Source organism: Oryzias melastigma, linkage group LG18, assembly GCF_002922805.2.
Source record: "Oryzias melastigma strain HK-1 linkage group LG18, ASM292280v2, whole genome shotgun sequence".
Lineage (NCBI taxonomy): Eukaryota > Metazoa > Chordata > Actinopteri > Beloniformes > Adrianichthyidae > Oryzias > Oryzias melastigma.
This window is the reverse complement of record NC_050529.1, coordinates 17,009,710-17,031,618: the sequence shown is the minus strand read 5'-3', so window position 1 is coordinate 17,031,618 and position 21,909 is coordinate 17,009,710. Positions and strand designations below refer to the sequence as shown.

The 21,909-nt window shown below is 36.8% G+C and overlaps 1 protein-coding gene across 1 annotated transcript; it reads left to right on the top strand.

Annotated features, from left to right (window-relative positions):
- Positions 1-256: 256 nt before the first annotated feature.
- slc7a8a (solute carrier family 7 member 8a) lies at positions 257-21,444 on the top strand. Its single transcript, XM_024287538.1, has 11 exons — positions 257-386; positions 6,842-7,046; positions 9,986-10,137; positions 14,914-15,039; positions 16,135-16,288; positions 16,655-16,778; positions 17,247-17,350; positions 17,564-17,660; positions 17,769-17,918; positions 18,019-18,196; positions 19,781-21,444. Exons 1-11 carry the CDS (start codon positions 257-259, stop codon positions 19,927-19,929), a joined length of 1,569 nt encoding a protein of 522 aa, XP_024143306.1. The 3' UTR covers positions 19,930-21,444.
- Positions 21,445-21,909: the final 465 nt, after the last annotated feature.

The window sequence follows — 21,909 nt, the reverse complement described above, 5'->3', positions numbered from 1 at the left end:
GGCTAAGAGGACGTCACCGGGTTTCCAAAAATCCACCTTGCGCGCCTTTATTTGTCCTCTTTCTTTGTTCCACACTCTTCTAAAGTTGCTGACAGCAGCGGCAGAAGTCCACCTATATCAGATAAGTGTGGCACGTTCCTGCTGCGCGCAGACGGGACGAGCGCACGAAGGCGCAAGACGAGCGCGCGCTGCTCCGACAGAAAGAAGAGAAAAAACTACCCCCGTTCTTTCAAAATAGTGAGTCGAGGCACCCAAAATGACGGACGGCCCAAGACAACGGAGCAGCACGGAGGGGTCTGCCAAAGATGCTGCCGGAGAGAAGGAGTCCGGAGGAGTTGCGCTCAAGAAGGAGATCGGGCTGGTGAGCGCGTGCGGCATCATCGTGGGTGAGTGGAGCAATCAGTGGGTTTCTGTTGAGCAATTTAAAAAAGAAAAGATAAATGTTATTATGTTTTTACATTTGGGCAACAAATCTACAATAAATGAGTCACAGATCTTCAAACCAAAACAAATGTCAGAAACTAAGACAAGCAATTATTCATTTGTTTGAAGTTTTAGCCCAAAGTCAGCCTTTTTTTTCCTCTTTTGCTTGTCTTCTTGAAGTCACGTGATCCCTGCTCCTGCAGCAGCTTCTTATCAGTTGAGCTTTCATCCTATTTGCAGCATAAAGACAATACTTACTCACCTCTGCTGACAGGATTGAGATCAAAAGTCACATGACCCCCATACTTATTGACTTAGAGCATTCAGTGTAATTACATACATTTTTTTAAGTTTAAAGCTTTAAACAAAACTTTTTGTATAATTTTAAATTATGATTATGATTATTTCACAATAGTTTTTATAATATCACAGATCAATGAGCTTAATTTGCCCTTTAATGACGCATAAGCACAGGACTACTGATTACATTAAATGGATCAATACAAAGTCAATCACGACAGATGGAACAGATTGTTCAGACTGCTCATGCTCCTGAAGTTGACCTTGACTGGGTGATCAGAAGGGAGCATGGGTGACTCAGACATTTGTTTCCACGGTAACAGGAGAAGATGGGGAGGAGAGGGGAAGAGTGAGTTTGCAGTGTGTGAAGTTTTCTCCAGAGCTTTGAAACAGAAAAGACAGGTGGGGGAAAAAAAGTTGACAAGATGGGGCTGCTTCTATAACAAATCGTGCAGTGCATCTTTATGTGTTACATAACAGGATGCAGACAGGCTGGTTTTCTGTTAAAGAAAATTTAATTAAAAAAAAAAACAATATTTGGATGTTAAAGCTGCACAGAAATAAAGATGAACTTACCTCACTGTTGTTCCTCAAGCTCTTATTTTGTAGCTTTTAAATCCAATCTTCTCATTAAAAAAATTACTTTTAGGCCATGTTTTCAAGGTTTATGTTCAGGGGACTGTTAAAAGCATCTCGTGCCACCTGAGGACCATGGCGAAATTAAAAAACGTTGCATCTAACCTGGAGATGATTATTCATTCATGCTTTTGTTTCTTCATGCTTAGATTATCGCTCTTCATAAAAACCCTTTAAAACGTCTGCAACTTGTTCTAAACTCAAGGCTTTAAGAGCCAATAAACTTGCACCTATAAATCCTTTACTGTCCTGGCTAAATTTAGAGTTGATTTTAAAATTTTACATGTAGTTTTTAGAGATTTGCATGAACAAACTCCTGCAGACGTTTCTGACCTTTTAACCTCTTCGTCCAAATCCTTGAGATCTTCAAACCAAAAACGTACTAAACCAAAGGAGACCTCATCTTCCAAGGTGTCGCTCCTCCTCTTTGGAATGCCATCCCGTTGTCATGACAACAGATTGATTGGTCAAGACGTTTTTATTCAGAGGAGCTTTTCGTTGATCTATTTGTGCCTTTTACTGTGACCTAGTGTGATGACTAGTTGTGCAATTATGTTTTTCACAATTGTGAAATAACTTACTATTAATGGTCTAAATATTTCAGGGTTTTCTAATTTATTATTCTGTTTTAAAACACAAATCTTTGTTCAGTTTTCCGCTTTATAGTTTAAAAGCTTTGCAAGTTCTAAAATATTGTGTCAATGATGGTTTTAAGGAACTAAAGTAAACTTAAATCAACTGTTGTTGAAGCACAAAAGCGCAAAAAAAAAAATAAATAAATAAAAATCTTTGTCTCCACAATAGAATTCGGATCCCTACTGAAAAGGAGAACACATGCTGATACCATCTCACCACATCATCAACTTCACCTGTATCTGTGTGTCATTTAGATAAGAAAATTTATCTCCTTCCATTCATCTGCTGGACATAAAAAATCTCAGCTCAGAGCCGATCCGTGCAGCTAGAGGACTTTTACAGCCGTTCAGAGTCCTTAGCACAGTCACCAGACTGTTCCTGGGTACGGCGCTCGACCTTGACCAAGTAACTTATTTGTGCTGGCTGGCTTCACTTTGCCATGCAGGAGAAGGACCGGAGCTCAGGTGACCGGCCTGATCCGCTCGTTGTGCCCCGCTGGGTTTCTACGAAATGAGGACTTCAAACGCTTTTTATGGTCTGGACTATAGTACGGGCATTTATAGCCCTCACACGTGAAAAAAACGTGCGGAGAACTTGGATTACAGGTGAACTTTTGATCACTGTGAAGGAGTCACCGCCCTGATAATACCTTTCTAATGAAGAAGCCAGGCTTTCTGCACTCTCATCTGTTTGGATGAAGTTCATTCCATTTCATTTAGAAGTCTGGAAAAGGCAGTGATTGAAAGACTTAAAATTATTTAAAGTTGTGTGTCTGCACAAAAGTAAAATCACTGAAAGAAACTTAAATGTTGAGCAAATTCAGATGATGGAACAACTTCCAAACACAAACAAAGAGTTAAAAAAATGTGTTTTTAACATGTTTTTGAGACATTTTTCTGCTGATTCAGGGTAAAATTAAGCTCAAACTTCCATTTCATTGTGAGGGGCTGTAAGCTAGCAGGGGAGAGTGTAAACAGGTGGATGTCGGGCAGTAGAGGCAGACTTTCTTATAACAGATCAAAAGATGATCGGAGTGGGATTTTAACTCTTTTTGGGGTCAAGGGGTTGCTGGAGCCTATCCCAGCAGCTGTTTGTTGAAGACGGAGAGCACTTTGGACAATTTAATATGGACAAAATGGGCTAATTTCAACGATCGACTGTGTTTTCATCTTAAATTCCAAGTTTGAATATAAAAAAATCTAAAGTTTCGCTCATATATAAAAAAACAGTTGTGTCTCAGACATTTTTCCTTTTGCAGTTTGGACACATGTATAGATGGAGCGTCTCCATTTTTAAGCTTCAGGTTGTTTTTGCAGCGAGTGATTGATTTGGAGATTAGGCAGTAATGTTGCACAAACTCAAAGATGCGTATTTTTAGTCCACAGCTGTCCTAAGCGATATTCTGTTGAATAGTTCTGTCACTTATCTAACAATCAGCTGATGTCTTAGAATTTAGCAGCTCCCAAATGTATATTTTCATACTTTACAGTTATTGTAATAAGTTTAAAAAATAAATAAATAAAATCAAATGACTAACTAAATGAATAACTAATATAGATAAGATGAGATAAAAGAAATTCAATTATTTTAATTGTTAAAAACAACATGGATGCGTACTCTTGAAAACATTGAGAGGAACTGAAATGTGGTCTGACAGCACTTCTGAGAGCGAACCACTTCCTCTGTTCTACAGCAGTAGAATACAAAGGCCATCAAAAGTCACTAGCAAAGAAAAAAGAAATCCTGAAGACACTCTTTTAAACAACTTTGATTTTTACATTTCCAAGTATTCAGCTTTTTTCATTTTTTTTAATTCAAAGGCAAAACTCGTTTTGGATGATTTTACATTTTGAAGCTAAAAGGAAGAACAAACCTCCCACATCCAAAAGGATGTAGAAAATTGTTGCAAGTGCAGGAAAGCTGAAGATTCCCCTTAAGTCAGCAGTCTGCCTCACACTCTGGTAGTGGTTCACATGACATGAAGCCACGGCACGCACGTTCGATTACCGCAGAGGCTCATTCCGCCGCATACGTCACAATCTGAACTCATTTCAACTCCGCTGTTCTTTCAGCCAAACTTCTCTGAACATAAAAGGTGTTTCATTGAGTCCACTGAGATAATTTGAAGTCCGGTTGTTTTATCTTCAAATGTTTGTACAGATTGTTCTCTACAAACCCCAGATGAACCCATGATAAAGATGAACATTTGTTCCTACCTCACTTATAAAATTGACAAGCCAAGCTTTGTATAAAAATATAAATTAAATGTTGAATAAAACCCACTCCAGTCATATTTTGATCTATTTTAAAAGTATTTTTGGTTATGATTTTTAGCCAAAATGAAAAAAAAACTTTTAAGACATAATTTCTGCAGAACGACAGGTTGTTGCAATGGAGTAAACCTACCCCTTCTTCCCATCATCCATCTGTTTATTACACTCTCTCCCACTAGCTTACAGCCCCTCACAACCCCAGCCTAACATTACCATAGCAACAAAAACTATTGTTATGGCTCACTTGATACATTTTCTACATCCCAAATATGCTCTTTTTCAAACTTCATTTATTTGTTTGCTCCTGATTCACAACGATTTAAGTAAAGAAATGCTCAGAAATTTGATTTTAAGCTTAATTTTCTTCCTTCATCATGCAAAAAATGCTAACAGAACATGTTTTGTTACTATTAAAGTTGTCCCAAGGCATCATGGGATTCCATCCCACAGGTTTTTTTAAGTACTTTGTTTAAAGTTTCCAAACGCTTTGAGCAAAAGTCTTTTAAAAGCATTAAAATCAGAAATACTGACTTCAAGTTGACATAATTATAGAAATTTCCAATATTTTGCCTCACAGTGACTGCAGAAGATCCACACGATCAGCATGCCTACAAGGTGTGACACTATCATTTGCACCTTTGACTTTTGCACACTTTTATAATTCAAATGCTGCAATCTTTGACCCCTGAGACAAGTTCAAGCGCCTGAACAACCCTGGATCAATCCACAGCGTGACTGCACCTCCCTCCTCTCCAATCTCTGCGCTATCGCAGCGGGCAGTTGTTTCAGCTCCTGTGTAAACTGCACTTTGATGCTCGACAAGACTGTAAAGGCATTAATCTCGCCGGTTTGAGCGCCCCTCTCGTCCCTCCTGCCCGTTTGCACTCGTTCACCCCGTCTGCCAAGCTCCAGCTCTTCAAAGTGGCGCTACGTCAGCATTTTACAACTATAACTGCGCCCAACCTGCTGATTCTTCCTGTTGATTTTGCCCTCATTCGGTTAATAGTGGAGCAGACTTAACTCTTGCAAAAATACCAAAAATAAGTCTACTCAAGTTTATTTTAAGTATCTTTTCTAAAACTAAAATTAAGATAGCATACTTTTAAGGTACATTTTAGGATATTGGGATACTTACTGGGATATTTCCAGTATATTAAAAGTGTATTTTAATACACTAATCAGTACTTATAAACTTGTAAACTAAAAGCAAACCTTAAAAACTACATTAGATATACTTAAAAGTGTACTTTCTTAAGTTTAGGGTTTATTGCCAGTAAATTAATACTATAAGCTTACTTTAAGTATACTTCTAAGTATACTTTTTTAAAACTAAAAGTGAGCCAATTTAGTCTCAAGAAGTATGTTTGTTAGTAAACTGACTATATATTTTAAGGGTGCGGTACCCTTACGGGAAATATTCTTTTCTATGCTCAAGTATACTTTAAAACATACTTGAAATATACTTATTTTTGGGAAGGGTTACCATAAAATAATGCTAAATTTGTTAAATATGATGCAAAACAAAAAAAATAAACAAATACCTGCAAAAATGGCACAAAGTAAGACACCAATTGGAAATTTTTGACGAAATTTAAATAAATAAAAACTGAAAATGGGGAAAATTGGTGCAACATTCTTCTCGAAAGTAACCAAAAGTATTGATGCAAAACAGTATAAATTTAGTTTCACATCTTTTCCTGGCCGAGGGATGTGCTGGCCCAGCTGTTACACCAGTTTGTAGCTATAGATAGGTATGATGAGTTCAGACATCCATACATGGAAGTAAAAGAGAAAAAAAAAACACTAATGGACTTTTGCAGAACATAACTTATGCCTGCTAAAGCAAAAATAACGCTAGTAGGCCCTAAAGGAGTTTAAGTGTAAATAATCCTTTTGAATTATTGAAGAAGGAGCCCTACATTGAACACGCCACATGACCAAATAGAGCATAGATTGCATTTTCTGACAAAAGTCTCACTTCCTTTTTTTTTTTAATGTTTAATATCAAAGTACAGAGGAAGTCCATCACAGCAGAGAAGAAATATTGATGTCCCAGCTGCTAGTTTAATTAAAAAGGGTTCCATCCATTCCTGTGCAACATAATTTTTCCCTTTTAACTTCTCACTTCATTTTTATTCCATACATAATAAATCACCTCAGTTTAGTGCAGACACCATTAAAACTATTTTAAATTATTAAAAAAAACACAAGATGATAATAGAAATGATTTGCTTACAAGGATTTCAAATATTTAATAATTAAGAAATAAGATGAGATTTTTCGTCGTTATTCTTCTTGTCCTGGTTTGAACGTTTAGCTGACAGTTGATTGGATAATAATGGCAGCAGATGCAGGTAACATGAGAGCGCTCCTCCTAACAAGATCCCCCCTCACCATGTAAGACGCCTCAGATTTCATCTGCAACCCCACCATATACACAAAAAAATGGACAATTGCAAACCAAAACAGATCATGCTTGTAAATCAAACCAAATGTGCAGAATTTCACACCTACAAATGGTGTTTTATTCCTTTTAGCTATGAGACTTAACACCTCCCCTCTATTCTTTACAGGTAACATCATCGGCTCGGGTATCTTCGTCAGTCCAAAGGGAGTGATGGAGAACGCCAGCTCTGTGGGCGTGGCCTTGATCGTCTGGATCATCACTGGGATCATCACGGCCATCGGAGCGCTGTGCTATGCGGAGCTGGGGGTTACCATTCCTAAATCAGGGGGGGACTATTCCTACGTCAAGGATATCTTTGGTGGACTGGCGGGGTGAGTTTATACACGTTCAGACACAGCAACTCATACCTGGTATTTTTTTTAAATTGATTGTAAAGATAAAGTACTGATATCCGTACTTTGCCACATTTTTTATGGGTGTGTTCTGGCAAAAGTCCGGGGATACAATACATATTGCGATGCCCAGCTCGCGATACAATATGTATCACAATATAGCCCAAGACTGTACCCCAACAAATTTTAACCCTTTTTTAACAACTTGAATCTTTAATCTGTGGTAAAATTGTTTTTATTTATTTATTTTAATTTAAAAAAAGTGGAAAACAACAGAAGGACACCCGTAAATGAGTAATTAAATATCGCCATGTCAGCATTTTAAATCGATACAAGTATTGCCAAATAAGTATCACGATATGTCGCCAAATAGATTTTTTTCCTTCTCCCCAAGTATTTTTATATAATTGCCCCTCGAAATATGTAACATATCAGTATAAATAACTTTATTTTGATAGGACAAATGAATAAGCATAAATGTAGAGGAATTTAATGCTGTTGAAAGGATGAATTGGTCCCTAAATATCATCAAAGTGAAGATAAAGGGTTTAATAAACACAATTACAGCTACATGAGTGATTTTAACTGGGTTCTAGGTGCGTGTAAATTTTGAGTATGTGCCATTTTTGAAGTATGAAAGGAGAATTGCAAAAACAATTCGGTCCTTCCAGTCCAGGACTGCTGTAAATAGATTCAAGTTGACTTTCAACAAGTCTCCTTCGATTCATTCATAATTGTTTCAGGTATAAAATGAAAGCAAAGGAAAGATGAACTTCCTCTAGAAGCATAATGGTTCATTCCTGGAAAATCTACACTGTAAACATAGATTAGAGCATTGTTCAATGCAGGGATTTATATGATCAAGGTGTTTCTGGGGGGAATTGAAGCAGACATAACAGGTAGAGATTGTTTTCCTTTTGAGAGCAACTATCAATGCACATCAATGAACTCTCCCCCCCGCGGTCTTTGTAGTATGTAGCTTCAGATGCTGGGACTGAAGAGTTTCTCGTGCCCTCAGTGTAGCTCAAATAAACCAAGTGAAAGGGGTGTTTGTTTTTTCTCCTTTTGTCCCTGTGAGTTCTATGGGTGAATTTGCACTTGCATGTTCCAAAAAGTCAATAACCGTGGATCCAGAAATACTTACAATTCCTAGAAGTTCAGCTTGTAAAAATGCACAAAGGAGAAAACAATGAGTTGAAACGCTTATTGTTGTTTCAGAGGCCGAAGGCGATGCTTTTGCTGGAAATAAAAATAGTTAATAATTGAGTCTGACATGTTTTACCATACTTGAGGAAGGTTTAAAAAGATAAAGATTGAGAAACATTGGCTCTGAAATACATTTTTATAAAAATAAAAAATAAAAATAAGGGTTGATAAGCATTTACCCACAATGCACTCCTTGTTCTTTACTAGCAGTTGAAAATCAACCATGCTAAGTTAGCGCACAGCATGCTAAATCTGAACAAGCTCTTCTGTCTGGACGGTTTTAACGTGATTTTTTTATTTTTATTTTAATGACTCTTCTTCCTTTTGCACAATTGCTGATTTTTCATTTGCCTTTGAGATTTTTGAACAAGTTTGGTTAATATATTGTTTGCTGTCATCTTTGTTGACAACACCACACCAATAATTGTTGACAACTTGACCTTTTAGGTACAATTAGTCTATATTTACAATCTAATTAAGGCTATTAGATTAGAAGAAATCATAAAATTTATACCTGCAATAAAATAATAAAAAAAAGAGTTCGGGACAAGTGCCCAAACATAGAAAGTCGTTACTGTATTAAATGATGGTAATAAAGTTTTCTAAAAAAAAAAGTAAAAGACTCATGAAGTAACTTAATTATATTTTGGAATAAACACAGCAGATTAAATGATGAAACAGAATAGATTTATTAAAAAAATCAAATCATTGATGGTGTGATTGTAAAAAATAATTCAGAAAAAAATTAAAATTAACAATATTTTATGGTTAACAATTAACAAGTGTCCTTAAATGTAAAAGTGTATTGGATTAAAAATCTGAATTTTCTAGTGTATCCTGTGAAAGATTAATCATCTAAATCTGTATTTTAACCTTCCTTACGTCATAAAATGTCTGCTGCATTAATCCAGTCAGGTGAAATAATCCCTTTTCCATGTTAATGCCAAACCCGTGATCCACTCTGCTGAACCTTTCATCTCATCTCAACACTGCAGTATCCATCTATTTGTCTCCTTTGTGTTATCGCTGCTCTATTGTGTTGTATGATGAACCCTGCAGTCATGTTTGAGACTAGAAGTTTGGATTTTTAATATGAATTTGTCTGATATGAAAACTAGATAATAGAAAACTTAAAAATGAAAGAGAAATAAATAACAGGCACTTAAATGTTTAAAAAAAAAACGGAATTGTTTGGATGAGAAATGTTGGAAGCATCAAAAATATTTAATTTGTTTGCTTGTTTGATAACTTTAAAACTTTGCTTTCTTGAGCATAATAAGAAAAATTGTTATAAAATGATGGAATATAGTCACAGCTCTGATAGTTGTCTCTTGCATAAACTGTATTCTACTTTTTTTTTTACAATTTTTGTCTAAAGTTTCTCCTTTCGGAGGGATAATTTGATAAAGAAGCTTCATTCTAACATACAATCTTCAAAAAGTTTTATTTTATGTCAGAAAATATAAATTAAATTTCAATTTTGAGGACTTGTCCATCATTGTTAACAAACATTTTGCATTACAAAATTATTTGTATAGTCAAAATTCATAAGATTTCAATGTTTAAGCTATTTCACTGCTTTGAGGTTATTTATAGTGAGGAATAAATGTAATAATACACATAAAAGCTCAAAAAGTTGGTTTTGCAAGGCATACGCCCTTTCATGTAATAAAATGTTGCTAAGAGTTTCTATGTCCATTTTGTTCCTGCAGGTTCTTGCGACTGTGGATCGCCGTGTTGGTCATTTACCCGACCAACCAGGCGGTGATCGCTCTGACCTTCTCCAACTACGTTCTCCAGCCGCTGTTTCCCACCTGCTTTCCACCTGAGAACGGCTTGCGGCTGCTGGCTGCCGTTTGTCTCTGTGAGTTGTTTTAAAGAGATCATAAAACTTGACACAAAAGAACAAAATATCCTGAAAAAGTCCATAAAGAGTGACAGATTTTTTTTATCTTGCTTAAAATCAGCATAACCACAATTAAGAGACCACTGGGTACACTTTTACAAAAGATGATCAGAGTGGGACTTTAATAGGAAAACTTAGGTACTCAAACGCACAAAAACCTGGTTCTGAAATCTTGGTTTTGATCGTCAAATTTGCCTCTAGTTGTTTTCTTCTAAAAGGAATGTGGCAAAGTCAAAGTAATGTAGAGTAAATCTATACGTAGCAGCAAATGGTAAATGTGGGAGAACAAATGGAAAGATGCGTTGGTGCTGACCTGAAAGCCTTGGATTCAAATCCCTCGACAGTTCACACATACGGGGCAAATACTGCAGGCAGCTGTCAGACACAAGAGGGACGGACATGGAGCCTGGAGAATACCTTGTGTGCAGATTCACAGCCTGATCCAGTTCTGGATCTTACATCCAACTGTAAGATCCAGGACTGTTCCACGAATACAGGAGATCCTGTTTAGCTCTCACGTATCTGATGACATTTACACAGGAGATTGTCTTTCTTTCCTGAACACATTTGATGGTTTTTCCCTTTGAAGCTACGTTCACACTGCCCTCTGCAATACACGTTCAAGCAGCCACTTCCAATGAAAAGTCTATGTAAACGGGCGAAAAAGGGCGTTTTGGGCTCCCATGTTCAAAACTCTCACATTCAGACGTTCTTGTAACTATCTAGATTTTTATGACCATTTTCGTGCTCTATGTGAAAAACGTGTTGCCATCAAACACTGTTGAACTTTGACCAATCAGGGACTCAGATTTGGTTATGACGTACGGATGGCGTCCCCTTTAATTCACAGAAGTACCAACCGTTTGAAAACCTTTAACGGAGGTGAAATTAATAACTTATTTGTAACTTGTGCTGAGTAAAAGACATACAATGACATACAATTGTGTTAATGTAAATTAGTCTGAAGTCTTTCGTATATCAGAATAGAGCGTTTCCGATTTCCGACTATCTCTTCCAAGGCAGACACACGCTAGTAAACAGGACAAGAAGAAAAGGAAGAAGAAGAAGCCCTTCCCTGTTTGTCCAGTGTGAACACCTTTAATGTGACATGTGTTACCAGTGCACATATTCGCAAAATCTTTAATGAAAACATGCATTAGCATAACTCAGTGCACTAATGCATGTGATTTTCAGAGTACAGTATTAGAGTTTCACTGTCGTCTTTCCTTTTCTTGAGATAAAACTTTGTTTTTCCCAGCTGTTAGCAAGTAAACAACGTGGAAATAGTCATGAAGCAGCAACATATTTTTAGCTAAAATCATTTAAAAGCAAACCATAATGGAAGACGGGTTCTTTGTTGCGCTTTCAGGTGAACCAACATGTAAAAAAAATATTCAAGCTGGTATGTTCCAACTTAAAGTTCCAGCGCATGGCAGCCGTGGTTGAAATCTGTATTGTCTGAACACTTTGTTCTGTTTATGTTCTTGACACAATGACCCACATTTACCTGACTGTCGTCTGCCCTGTAAACACGTTTAATAGCACTTTTATTCACGCCTGCGGACGTGTTGCAGTCTGCTTTTGACTAGAGCTATGTCGTCAGACAGTTTTCAGTAAAATCAAAGCTGGGTTGTTTGTCTGTTGATCTCTCAAGTAAAAGTAGGTGAGAGGTGAGACGTGTTTTCTGAGTTTTATCTCTGTTTATGGGGAGACGGCATGGAGGCCCACCGTTTCAATGTTTTTGATTAGAAGCAGCAGTCCCCGTGAAACACTTGACGTGTGCTGTTAAGAGTCCCTCAGTGTGGAGGCAAAACATCAACAACTCTGTTTACCCGTTGATAGATTAGGAAGTGCGTGTTCTTACTGGAGGCTGCTTAACAATGAATCAGTTGTATTTTCCATCTTGGTGCCTTTGTGAGTGTTTGTATGCAGAGCGTGGAGTACCGGTAATCTGGTGCACAGTCACTCATTTGTTCCCACACCCAATCCACTTCAATGGAAAATGTGTCCTTCTTAAGTTGAAAATATAGAATACAAGATGTTTTTCCTTTTTTATAAGGGGAAAAATGCCAATTAAATCAGCAGAAATAGTCTTAAAGAGCCACTCCAATGAAAATGGTGTATTTAACGTAGCATTTTTCCAATGATGGAGGACATATATAAAGAAAATTAAGATTAAATTGCATTTCTGAATATTTCTTTATTCAAATTCCTGTTATTCAAGAGCAAACCAAAAAATCAATTTGAAAAAGAGCGTATTTGTGATGTAGCATTCTTATGCAGGCAGACTAATAGATCCATGAACGTCTTTGGTGTCCTCATCTGGGCTGGAATCTGGCTTAAAACTTTAAAAGTTTCCAAAATTACTCGCCATGTTTATTGTATTGTAATGTTAGGTTGGGTTTAGGAAGGGCTGTAAGATAGCGGTAGAGAGTGTAAACAAAGGGATGATGGGATATCAGTGGAGGTTTACTTCTGTGCCAACAGTCACGCCCACAAAAATGGCATAATATGATTAAAAAGGCCAGGAAAAAAGATTAAAAAATCATCTGTAAGATGTAAACCAGCGGGGGAACATGTAAACAACTGGGTGATGGGAACTAAATTGTCTTAGTTCAGACCGACGAGTTTGAATTTGTCTCTTTTTTATATTTATCTTTTTTCATTATGTTGTTTTGTGTAAGCTAAATAAGCCCAAAAAAAACTTAAAATATGATCCAAGAAAAGGAACTTATAATAATGAAATTATGTTAAATAAAGATTTAGATATATTTATACCTACTCAAAATATATAGCATTTTAAGCAGCACAACAGCCCAACTATTCCTTTTTCTGGACCATAATCACCTTAAAGTCAGACTAGAATTAGACATTTTGAGATACATTTGTCTCAAATCTTATGAGTAAATTTGCTTTTCTGCTATAAAAAAAACTGTGCTTGAAAAAATGTATGTATAGCTTTTAAAAAATGCTTTATTAGAGATTTTGCTTAAAATAAAATGTTTTCAAGATGTAATGACTCAACAAGATATTTAAACTGTATTATTGTAAAACAAATTGATATATTTTATTTAAAAATGACTATAGGAAGTGAGTTTTGTCTTTTATCGAGTGTAATAACATTTTTGAAACCAGACAAAATTATTTATTGTGTGTAATTATAGTTAGTTATTATTTGGGAAGAAGTCTCTGTTCCATTTCTCCTTTCTACATGTAACAAACACCTGCAGTGCCAACCTCCCTGAGGGCCTTCTCTGTGTTTTAGCATGCAGCACAGCGCCGAGTGCAGAACAGCACAGATGCATGCCTGTGCGTACATGTGCATCTGTCTTTTTTTTTCTCCCTGTAACTCGGTTATTTCATGTGAAGAACATAATCCCACAGAGTCGCACAGCTCTCTAAATGAATGACCCCCTGCTTCCATGAACCCACTGGCCTGGTTTACACAGCGGTACACATCAAATCCAATGTGTGTCCCTGTGATGACAGCTTTAAACGCAAGCAGCAAAATAAATCTAACAGGCTGATCCTAATGATTATATAAATTCTGAAACATAAAGAATTGAAAATATATAAAACGTTTTTATTTGGTTTAATTTAAAAACATTATATTATAAAGAAAAATGTTGTCTCAGCCTGCTGAATATTAAATCATATAAAACTGTATTTATAAAGCACTTTTCATGCATATGTCATACTAAGTTCTTTACATAATGAAAACATTTTTAACTTAAAATGTTAAAACCAAAAAGTATAAAATACATAAAAGTTTAAAAATAGATTAATAACTCCACAAACAAACAAATAATAATTAAAATAAATAAACTGTAAAGGATGGATAAAATCTCTAAAAGTGAGCTAAAAAAGATACATAATAAATTGAAAAAAAGCCAAAAAAGTATGAATACTTAAAAATATATATATATAAATTTCAAGCTAAAACATGACTAAATTCAAGCTGAAAGCCATGTTGAAAGCCTTCCTTTAAAGCCCCGCCTCCAGTCATCATCTGATCTATTTTATAGCGTTTCCAGTAAACTTTTAATTATGATAATGCCGTTTTTTTGCCAAAATAATAATAATAAAAAAAGCAGTGACATTTTTATAGGACCTAGTTTCTGCAGAGTGGCAGGATTTTATTAGAAATTTCCCTTTGAAGTTGTGGTACATGTTCTCCCACTAGCTTACAGCCCCTCACACTCCCAAGCTAACATTAGTGGTGCAGCATCAAATGGTGAGCAATAGTTGAGCTATCCAGACGAGAAAAACAAAGACATACATGGATCTATTTGTCTGCTTGTGGAAGCATCAGAATGGAGCAGAGCGGAGTATTTGTTCTACAAAAAATATACTCTTTTTCAAATGTATTTTGCTCCTGATTTACAAGAATTTGAATAAAGAAATCCTCAGAGACATGATTTTTATTTTTATTTTTTTCTATACATGTCAGAAAAATGCCACAAGAACATGTTAAAAAGACCACTTTAATCAACATGTGTCGTTAAAAGCATAAATAATCTCTAAAACTTCAATAAGATAAATTTCTGATTGTTAAAGAATCATCTTGTCAGATGAAAGAATTTAGAAAATTTTTAACTAAATATGAATGTCATCTCACTGATAAATCTGAACTATAATGACAGTTTGGGGACTGTGCTTTTATTTCAAGTTTCCATTGTTTCTAAAACAATGAAAAATGAATTTAAAGATGAATTTGTGTGCTTGTCTGCTCAGTGCTGCTCACGTGGGTGAACTGCTCCAGCGTTAGGTGGGCCACCAGAGTGCAGGACATCTTCACCGCTGGGAAGCTGCTGGCCCTGGCGCTCATCATCGTCATGGGCTTTGTGCAGATCTGCAAGGGTAAGCTCACGTCTGTGCTCCCCACAATGCATGTGTACTCAGTGCATTCATCCCCCTGCACACACGTGTACATCATATAGCGATTTGGGACAGTATAGACACCACATGGCTCCCATGGGGTTCAGCGAGTTGCCGGGGCCCCTTCGGTTCAATCTCACATCGCTAATATCAGCAGGACTGCGGGGGTTTGCAATGCAAACATGGCTGAGGGGTCGGTTATTGTAGGGGCCGTGGAGGACAGGCCCCTGAAACAACACCAAAGGACATTTCTGTGGAATCCAGTGGATGATTTGACAGAACGTTTTAGGCTAGACAGAAAAAAACCGCCAAGCTCAGCCTCAAATAAATGTAATTTTTTACGAGAAATGTAAAGATGTTGCTCATTTTAACTGTATAATTTCTTTAAAGTCATCTATTTAAAAAGCATTTCTAGTAGTACTTTAGTTATGATTATGCAGTTTTAGCTACTTTTTTTTAGCTATGAAGTTTTCTAGAATGTAGTTTCTCCAGAGCAGTAGAAGTTGTGGGAGGAGCTTTTGGTAAGCCCGCCTCCTTCCCCCATTATCCATCTGTTAACACTTTCCCACTAGCTTACAGCCCCCCAACTGTACAATTTTAAGCCAGATACCAGCTTGAAAGAGGAAAAGGAATGGATCTATTTGTCTGCAAGTGGATGCATCAGAATGGAGCTTGTCGCTTGCCGTAGTAGCTTCTACATCACTGCTACAAGCCTTTTCCACCAGTATTTTTTTTTTACAATGATTCAAATAAATAAATACACAAAAATACAATTTTATATTTACTTTTCTTTGAATTTCTTCTCCATTATAAGAAAAAAAGCCACAAAAATGTGATAAAAACGGAGTAGGTCTTCAACACACAAGGATTTTATAAGCTACATTTCCTCCCATTGAAGCCAAATCTCAATCAAAACCAGTCTGTTTACCCCCTCAGCAAAACTAGTTTTGTAACCAGATTTAAATGATCAAAAACAGACTAAGAGATTTAAGCCAAAACACACAAACAAGATTACTTTTTCCCTGTGAGTCTACAATCAAAATAATCTCTAAATTTTTGTGCGTTTTCCATCTGCAGGAGACTACTACTGGTTGGAGCCAGCCAACGCCTTCGAGCCCTTCCAGGACTATGATGTGGGCTTGATAGCTTTAGCCTTCCTACAAGGCTCCTTTGCCTACGGAGGCTGGAACTTCCTCAACTATGTCACAGAGGAGCTGGTGGATCCCTATGTGTAAGAGACTCCGATCACAGCTGATGATGGAAAGAGCCTGCAGTCAGAACTTAATGCCTCTGGAATCTATTTCACTGATTAGCAGTCACATTCCAACCAGGCTTCCCATGTTAATCCTTCAGTCTGTTTTAGTTAAATCTCTCTGATATGTTTTGCAAAAGCTTTTCTTTGTGTTTTAGATGTATTTTTAATGTTAGTAATCTTTTTCTCTTATAATTATTAGTTTGTAAATTCTCCAGATTGATTTTTAGTGGTCATTTCTCAAACTAAGATAACATTTTTTCTTGAAACAAAGGACTTTTGACATTCTTAAGATTCTGTTTTTGCAGTTTGTGATTCATAAGTGATGTGTTGTGTCCTCTGCAGCAACCTTCCACGTGCCATCTTCATCTCCATCCCTCTCGTGACCTTCGTTTACGTCTTTGCCAACATCGCCTACGTCACAGCAATGAGCCCCCAGGAGCTGCTTGCCTCAAACGCTGTTGCCGTGGTGAGTCCTGTGACTTCATTTAACTGCATTCTGCACAACTTCCAGGAAATATCGCCCTCTAGTGGCAGTGGTCAAACACTACAACCAGCTTGGATTTAACGTGTTGCTTTTCCTGTTGTTTTTGTCACCTATAAGTCATTTTGCAATTAAAAATGCATTTTGCAATTGAGAAATTAACATAAAATAATTATAAATTAATCTTAAATTTAAAAAATTTAATCAAAACAAAATCAATAGCATTTTACTGTGTCAAGTATTTTTGGTTTTGGAATGGCACCAAAAACCCACATTTTCAAACACAATTTACATTTTTTATGCAATTGTATTTTTTATATTGAATCCAAATTGCAAATTGAATTGCCAACTAAGAATTTAATATATATATATACATATATATATATATATATATATATATATATATATATATGGGAAAAAAAAAATCCCAACATCATCATCTTCCTCTTCTAGACGTTTGGTGAGAAGCTACTGGGAGTGATGGCCTGGATCATGCCCATCTCTGTGGCCCTCTCCACCTTTGGAGGAGTCAACGGTTCACTCTTTACCTCTTCACGGTGAGTGAGCATTTAACTAGTAGTGCAGTTTCAAATATAAAGCATCAAATTCTGATTGTTTTCAGACACTTTATTTTACTTGTTCTGTTTAGTCAGTCAGTAATTTTCATGTTTATTTCATATTTGATAGGGACACATCAAAAAAGACATCAACACGTCCCTAATTCATATCATTCATACCATCTGTTCTATTTCATGCTTTTATTTTGGTAGGTTGTTCTTCGCTGGAGCCAGAGAAGGCCATCTCCCCAGCCTGCTGGCCATGATTCACGTCAAACGCTGCACTCCCATCCCGGCTCTGCTCTTCACTGTAAGTGCAGCCCGGACTGCTGCTGCTCCGTCTATAAACTCCTGTTAAACCCCCAAAAAAGATCTAAAGCCAGAAGCTCTCTACATGAAACCATCTTATGTTCCTCAGTGTCTATCCACACTGCTAATGCTCTGCACCAGTGACATGTACACCCTCATCAACTACGTGGGCTTCATCAACTACCTCTTCTATGGAGTCACTGTTGCCGGGCAGATCGTCCTGAGGATCAAACAGCCCGACATGCACCGACCAATCAAGGTGAGTTCATCTGCTGCTGTGGGAGGCTTTTTTTTAACATTTAAGTAGCATCTCGAGATTTCAATCTGTTGCAAACAATTTTGTATTCTCTCTTCTCCAGATCAGCCTGATTTGGCCCGTCATTTACCTGATCTTCTGGGCCTTCCTGCTCATCTTCTCGCTTTACTCCGAGCCCATCGTTTGTGGTATTGGCCTCGCCATCATGCTTACCGGCGTCCCCGTCTATTTCCTGGGAGTTTACTGGGACAACAAGCCGCAATGCATCGACAAATTTGTTGGTAAGATTATCAAGATCTGACACCTTTCTTTGTATTTTCATTTGCACACACCGATGACCCAGCAACTGGGCATAGTGAACGACCCCACCCCCAAAATGATGACATCACGGCGAGCGGCACTGTAAAAAAATGAATGGGCCAAAAATCGCTTATGGAGCCAAAAAAAATGTTTTTCAAAATACACAAATGAAACCAAAACACTTGTGTTGTGAATAACTCCGGGGACTTTTAAAATTATTATGGGATGGCCACACGATCTATGGCTTGGCAGCCATTTTGTGTCAAAGTGTGATTTGGCGATTTTCGTGTTTTTCCACAATATGGGAAAACAAAACTTTTGTTTGAGCGATTTTCACCAAATTTCACAAACATGCCGCCAGTATACAACCACCATTGAAGGTTCATTGACCTTTGACCTTAGGAAGAGGCCGCCATCTTGAATTTTTTTAAAAAGTACCTTAGTAACCAGCTACAAACGAAAACTTGTTCTAGGGTTTTTCATCGATCATTTTGTAACATTTCGAGCATCATTGTGAACCTACTGTGCAAAAAAATGTTGGAATTAGAAGTTGTAGAATGTGAATGGCGTGCACGTTGCGAGTTCGCAACTGTTGCAATCTTATTTGGCTCACACGTGTATTATTGGAATTTCGTAAAAAGGCCATCCACGAGTTCTCCGGCTCACGCCAAACGAAACAATGTAGCATACGATATGACAATGTTAAAATTGTGGGCGTGGTAAACAAAAAACGGTTGCAAAAACCTGTTGAGTTAGCTTAAAATTGATTTTTTTTTTAAAAAAAATTTTAATCTTGGAATCTACAAACAAAACCAACGCAGCTGTGTCGGGGATATCCAAAGGAAGTTTTTGTTTCAAAATCTGAGATTTGGCGATTTTCACATTTGGGAAAATGAACTTTTTCTGTGGGTGATCTTCACAAAATTTCACGCCGCCAGTTGCTGTCTAAACTCATCCCAGGAATTTTCTTTTTATCGTTTCCTAACTTAACAGACATTGTTGGAAAGCAATTTGGAAAAAATGTTGCTAATAGAAGTTGTAGATTTTGAACGGCGTGCACAAGGTGAGCTCACTAAAGAGGTGTTCTCCTATTACTCGCACACTTTTCAACGGAATATTGTGAAATTTTAATATATTGATCCCAGTCTGAAGTTTGAACAAATAATATAACATAGAATGTGAACGTATAAGGAATGTGGGCGTGGCTAGCAAATAATCTCTGTTGCTAAGGAAATTCAAAATTGTACTTTTGCCGATTCTTCTGAAACTCATGTTGATCTGTTCGGTGTCCTCAAGCGAGCAAAACATAAAATGGTTGCTATGGAGATAAAGCCAACAGAAAAGCCGCCATTTTGAAAAAAGTGTTTTTTACACATACATCTCAGACCAACCTTACAGAAAGAGGAAGGGGGATCAAGGGGAGGAACTTGCTGCTTATCAATTGAGGTTGGGTCAAAGATTGGCGCATAGAGGCATTTTCTAGGACATAGCTTCTGCAGAGCGGCAGCAGTTTGTCAGAAATTTGTCTGGTTGTGTGGTAACACTTTTGCTCTTGTTCGTCCCAGATAAAATGACATATGTGGGACAGAAGATGTGTGTGGTCGTCTATCCGGCTGAAAGCAAGAAGAGCGAAGACGAGGGGGAGGAAATGAAGGAAGTCACGTCTGCCCTGTCGAAAGAAGGAGCCGACAACCACAAGTCTGAAGACTGCTGAAACCTCCAAACCCAATCTCGAGTTTGTTTACTGATCAACACCTTGTCTTCAATACCGAATCATTGATGTTATGTGCCAAAATGAATGGAATGGTAAAGTAAAACGTCAAACCTACACGTTTGGGGTCCATCTTAAGTGCAATAATACAAGCTCCTCGTCATCAAAGATGGAGTATTTTTTATTAAACAGTTTCCTCCGCTTCACTTCCATGTCAACATGCGACATTGATGTTTTTATCAAAGGACTCCTCCTGAACTGTGAGACTCCTTTCTGTCTCACTGGACACACCAAAGCTGCAATGTTGATCCTCAAAGCAAACAATCAGATTCTGAACATTTCATGACATATTGCAGGTTTTTGTTTTGTCACTTTAATTATGTCTTTTATTTTTAGACATTGTAATTAGTGTTTGAATAATTTTCCTTAATAGTTTTTTTTAAACCTGTTGATTCCAACTGTTTCTTCTTTTTTCCTAACAATGTTTAAGGTGGGTGGGGTTTGTTTGTTTTTTTACTCATTGACCTGCAGGTATGAAACACCTGGAGGTTCAAATCTGTTAACACACATTTTCTTAATTGCCTTAATTAGAATCGCAGCATTTTCTGTTGTTTGCTGTCTGTTTCTACAGAAGTGGGTTTGTTGGTAACAAAAAAAAGAAATATTGTATTTTTTATCAAAGCAAAAACCAACAAGTGACACTACACAAATAATGAATGGTTTAAAATAAAAAAAAAAGGAAGATGCATGTGAAAGGTGGAATCTGTGGGGAAATTGTGATACTTTGAGGCACATTTTCATTTCCAAAGTGCAAATCCCTGCACCTTTCTGTGAAGAGAGCCTGTGTGAACGCTAGTTTTTAAACCAAATTGTGTCCCAGTGAAAGTATTTTTTATAGCTAACACCTGTCGGAACATGTTTGTGCTTTATTTTGAGTGTGCAGATGAACTGTCCGTGATTACAACCTTAATTTGCTTTAGAGGACGTTGTAGTGCAATACGGCTAAAAGCACCCACCAAATCCCACGTCGTGCATTTGGTCATTTTTTGTGAAGCACCTACAAAAAAGCTGCACTCGTTGATGCAGCACTCTTGCACAAGCACATCGGTAGTTTTTTTTTCTATTTTGTGTCTCAGGGGATTTTCACTGCCTCCTGCTTACACTGCCTAAGTAACCATGACAACCGAATAGATCTGACTGATGAACATCCAGTACGATTGTGATACCTGTCTGTATTGGTGCTTTTAGACATTTATTCCTCAGGTGTGTCATTCTAAAACGAATAATGGCAGATGTATTTAAAAAAATAATGAATATAAAAAGCTTGGCCAGTATTGTAAAGACCGCTCCCGTTAAGCTATAAGGAGAACTATAGGTGCCCTGGATGTATTTGGAAACACAAAGATGTTTTTTTTTGTTGAGTGCCGTACGGTTAATGTGCATTTTCAGTATATGAACATGTCAAACTGTCTGTATGTTGTCTCCTAGGTAATAAAAGATACACTGACTAATTTCTAATTTAAAGCTTCATTTTTGTGGGAAAACTTTGCTTGTTTTACAGCATCTAGTTTAAGTTATTTTGCTTATTTAAAAAAAAAATATTTCAGTTTCTCTAAAAAACCTGAGTCGCTTTAGAAAAATACTCTATGTTTTTGCAGCTGTTAAGCCATTCACTTTTTTAAAATGTTTGCAATAATTAAATTATGACATTTCTATTAATACAAAAAAATATTTCCTTCCCTTTTGAGAGATGATGATCCTGGTGACAATGGTAAATGGTAAGAAAAAGCTACCACTAATAATTATATAAATGATGATAATATAAAATAACAGTGTAAAATAAAAAAAATCATATGTTTATCTTCTTAATAGTAGTGGCATTTACATTTTTATAGCTGTATTCATGTTTAATATTGAGAAAAATCTTATTGCAAATTCACTTGGATTTCTAACTAAAATTCTCAGTATTTAATCATTTCAATT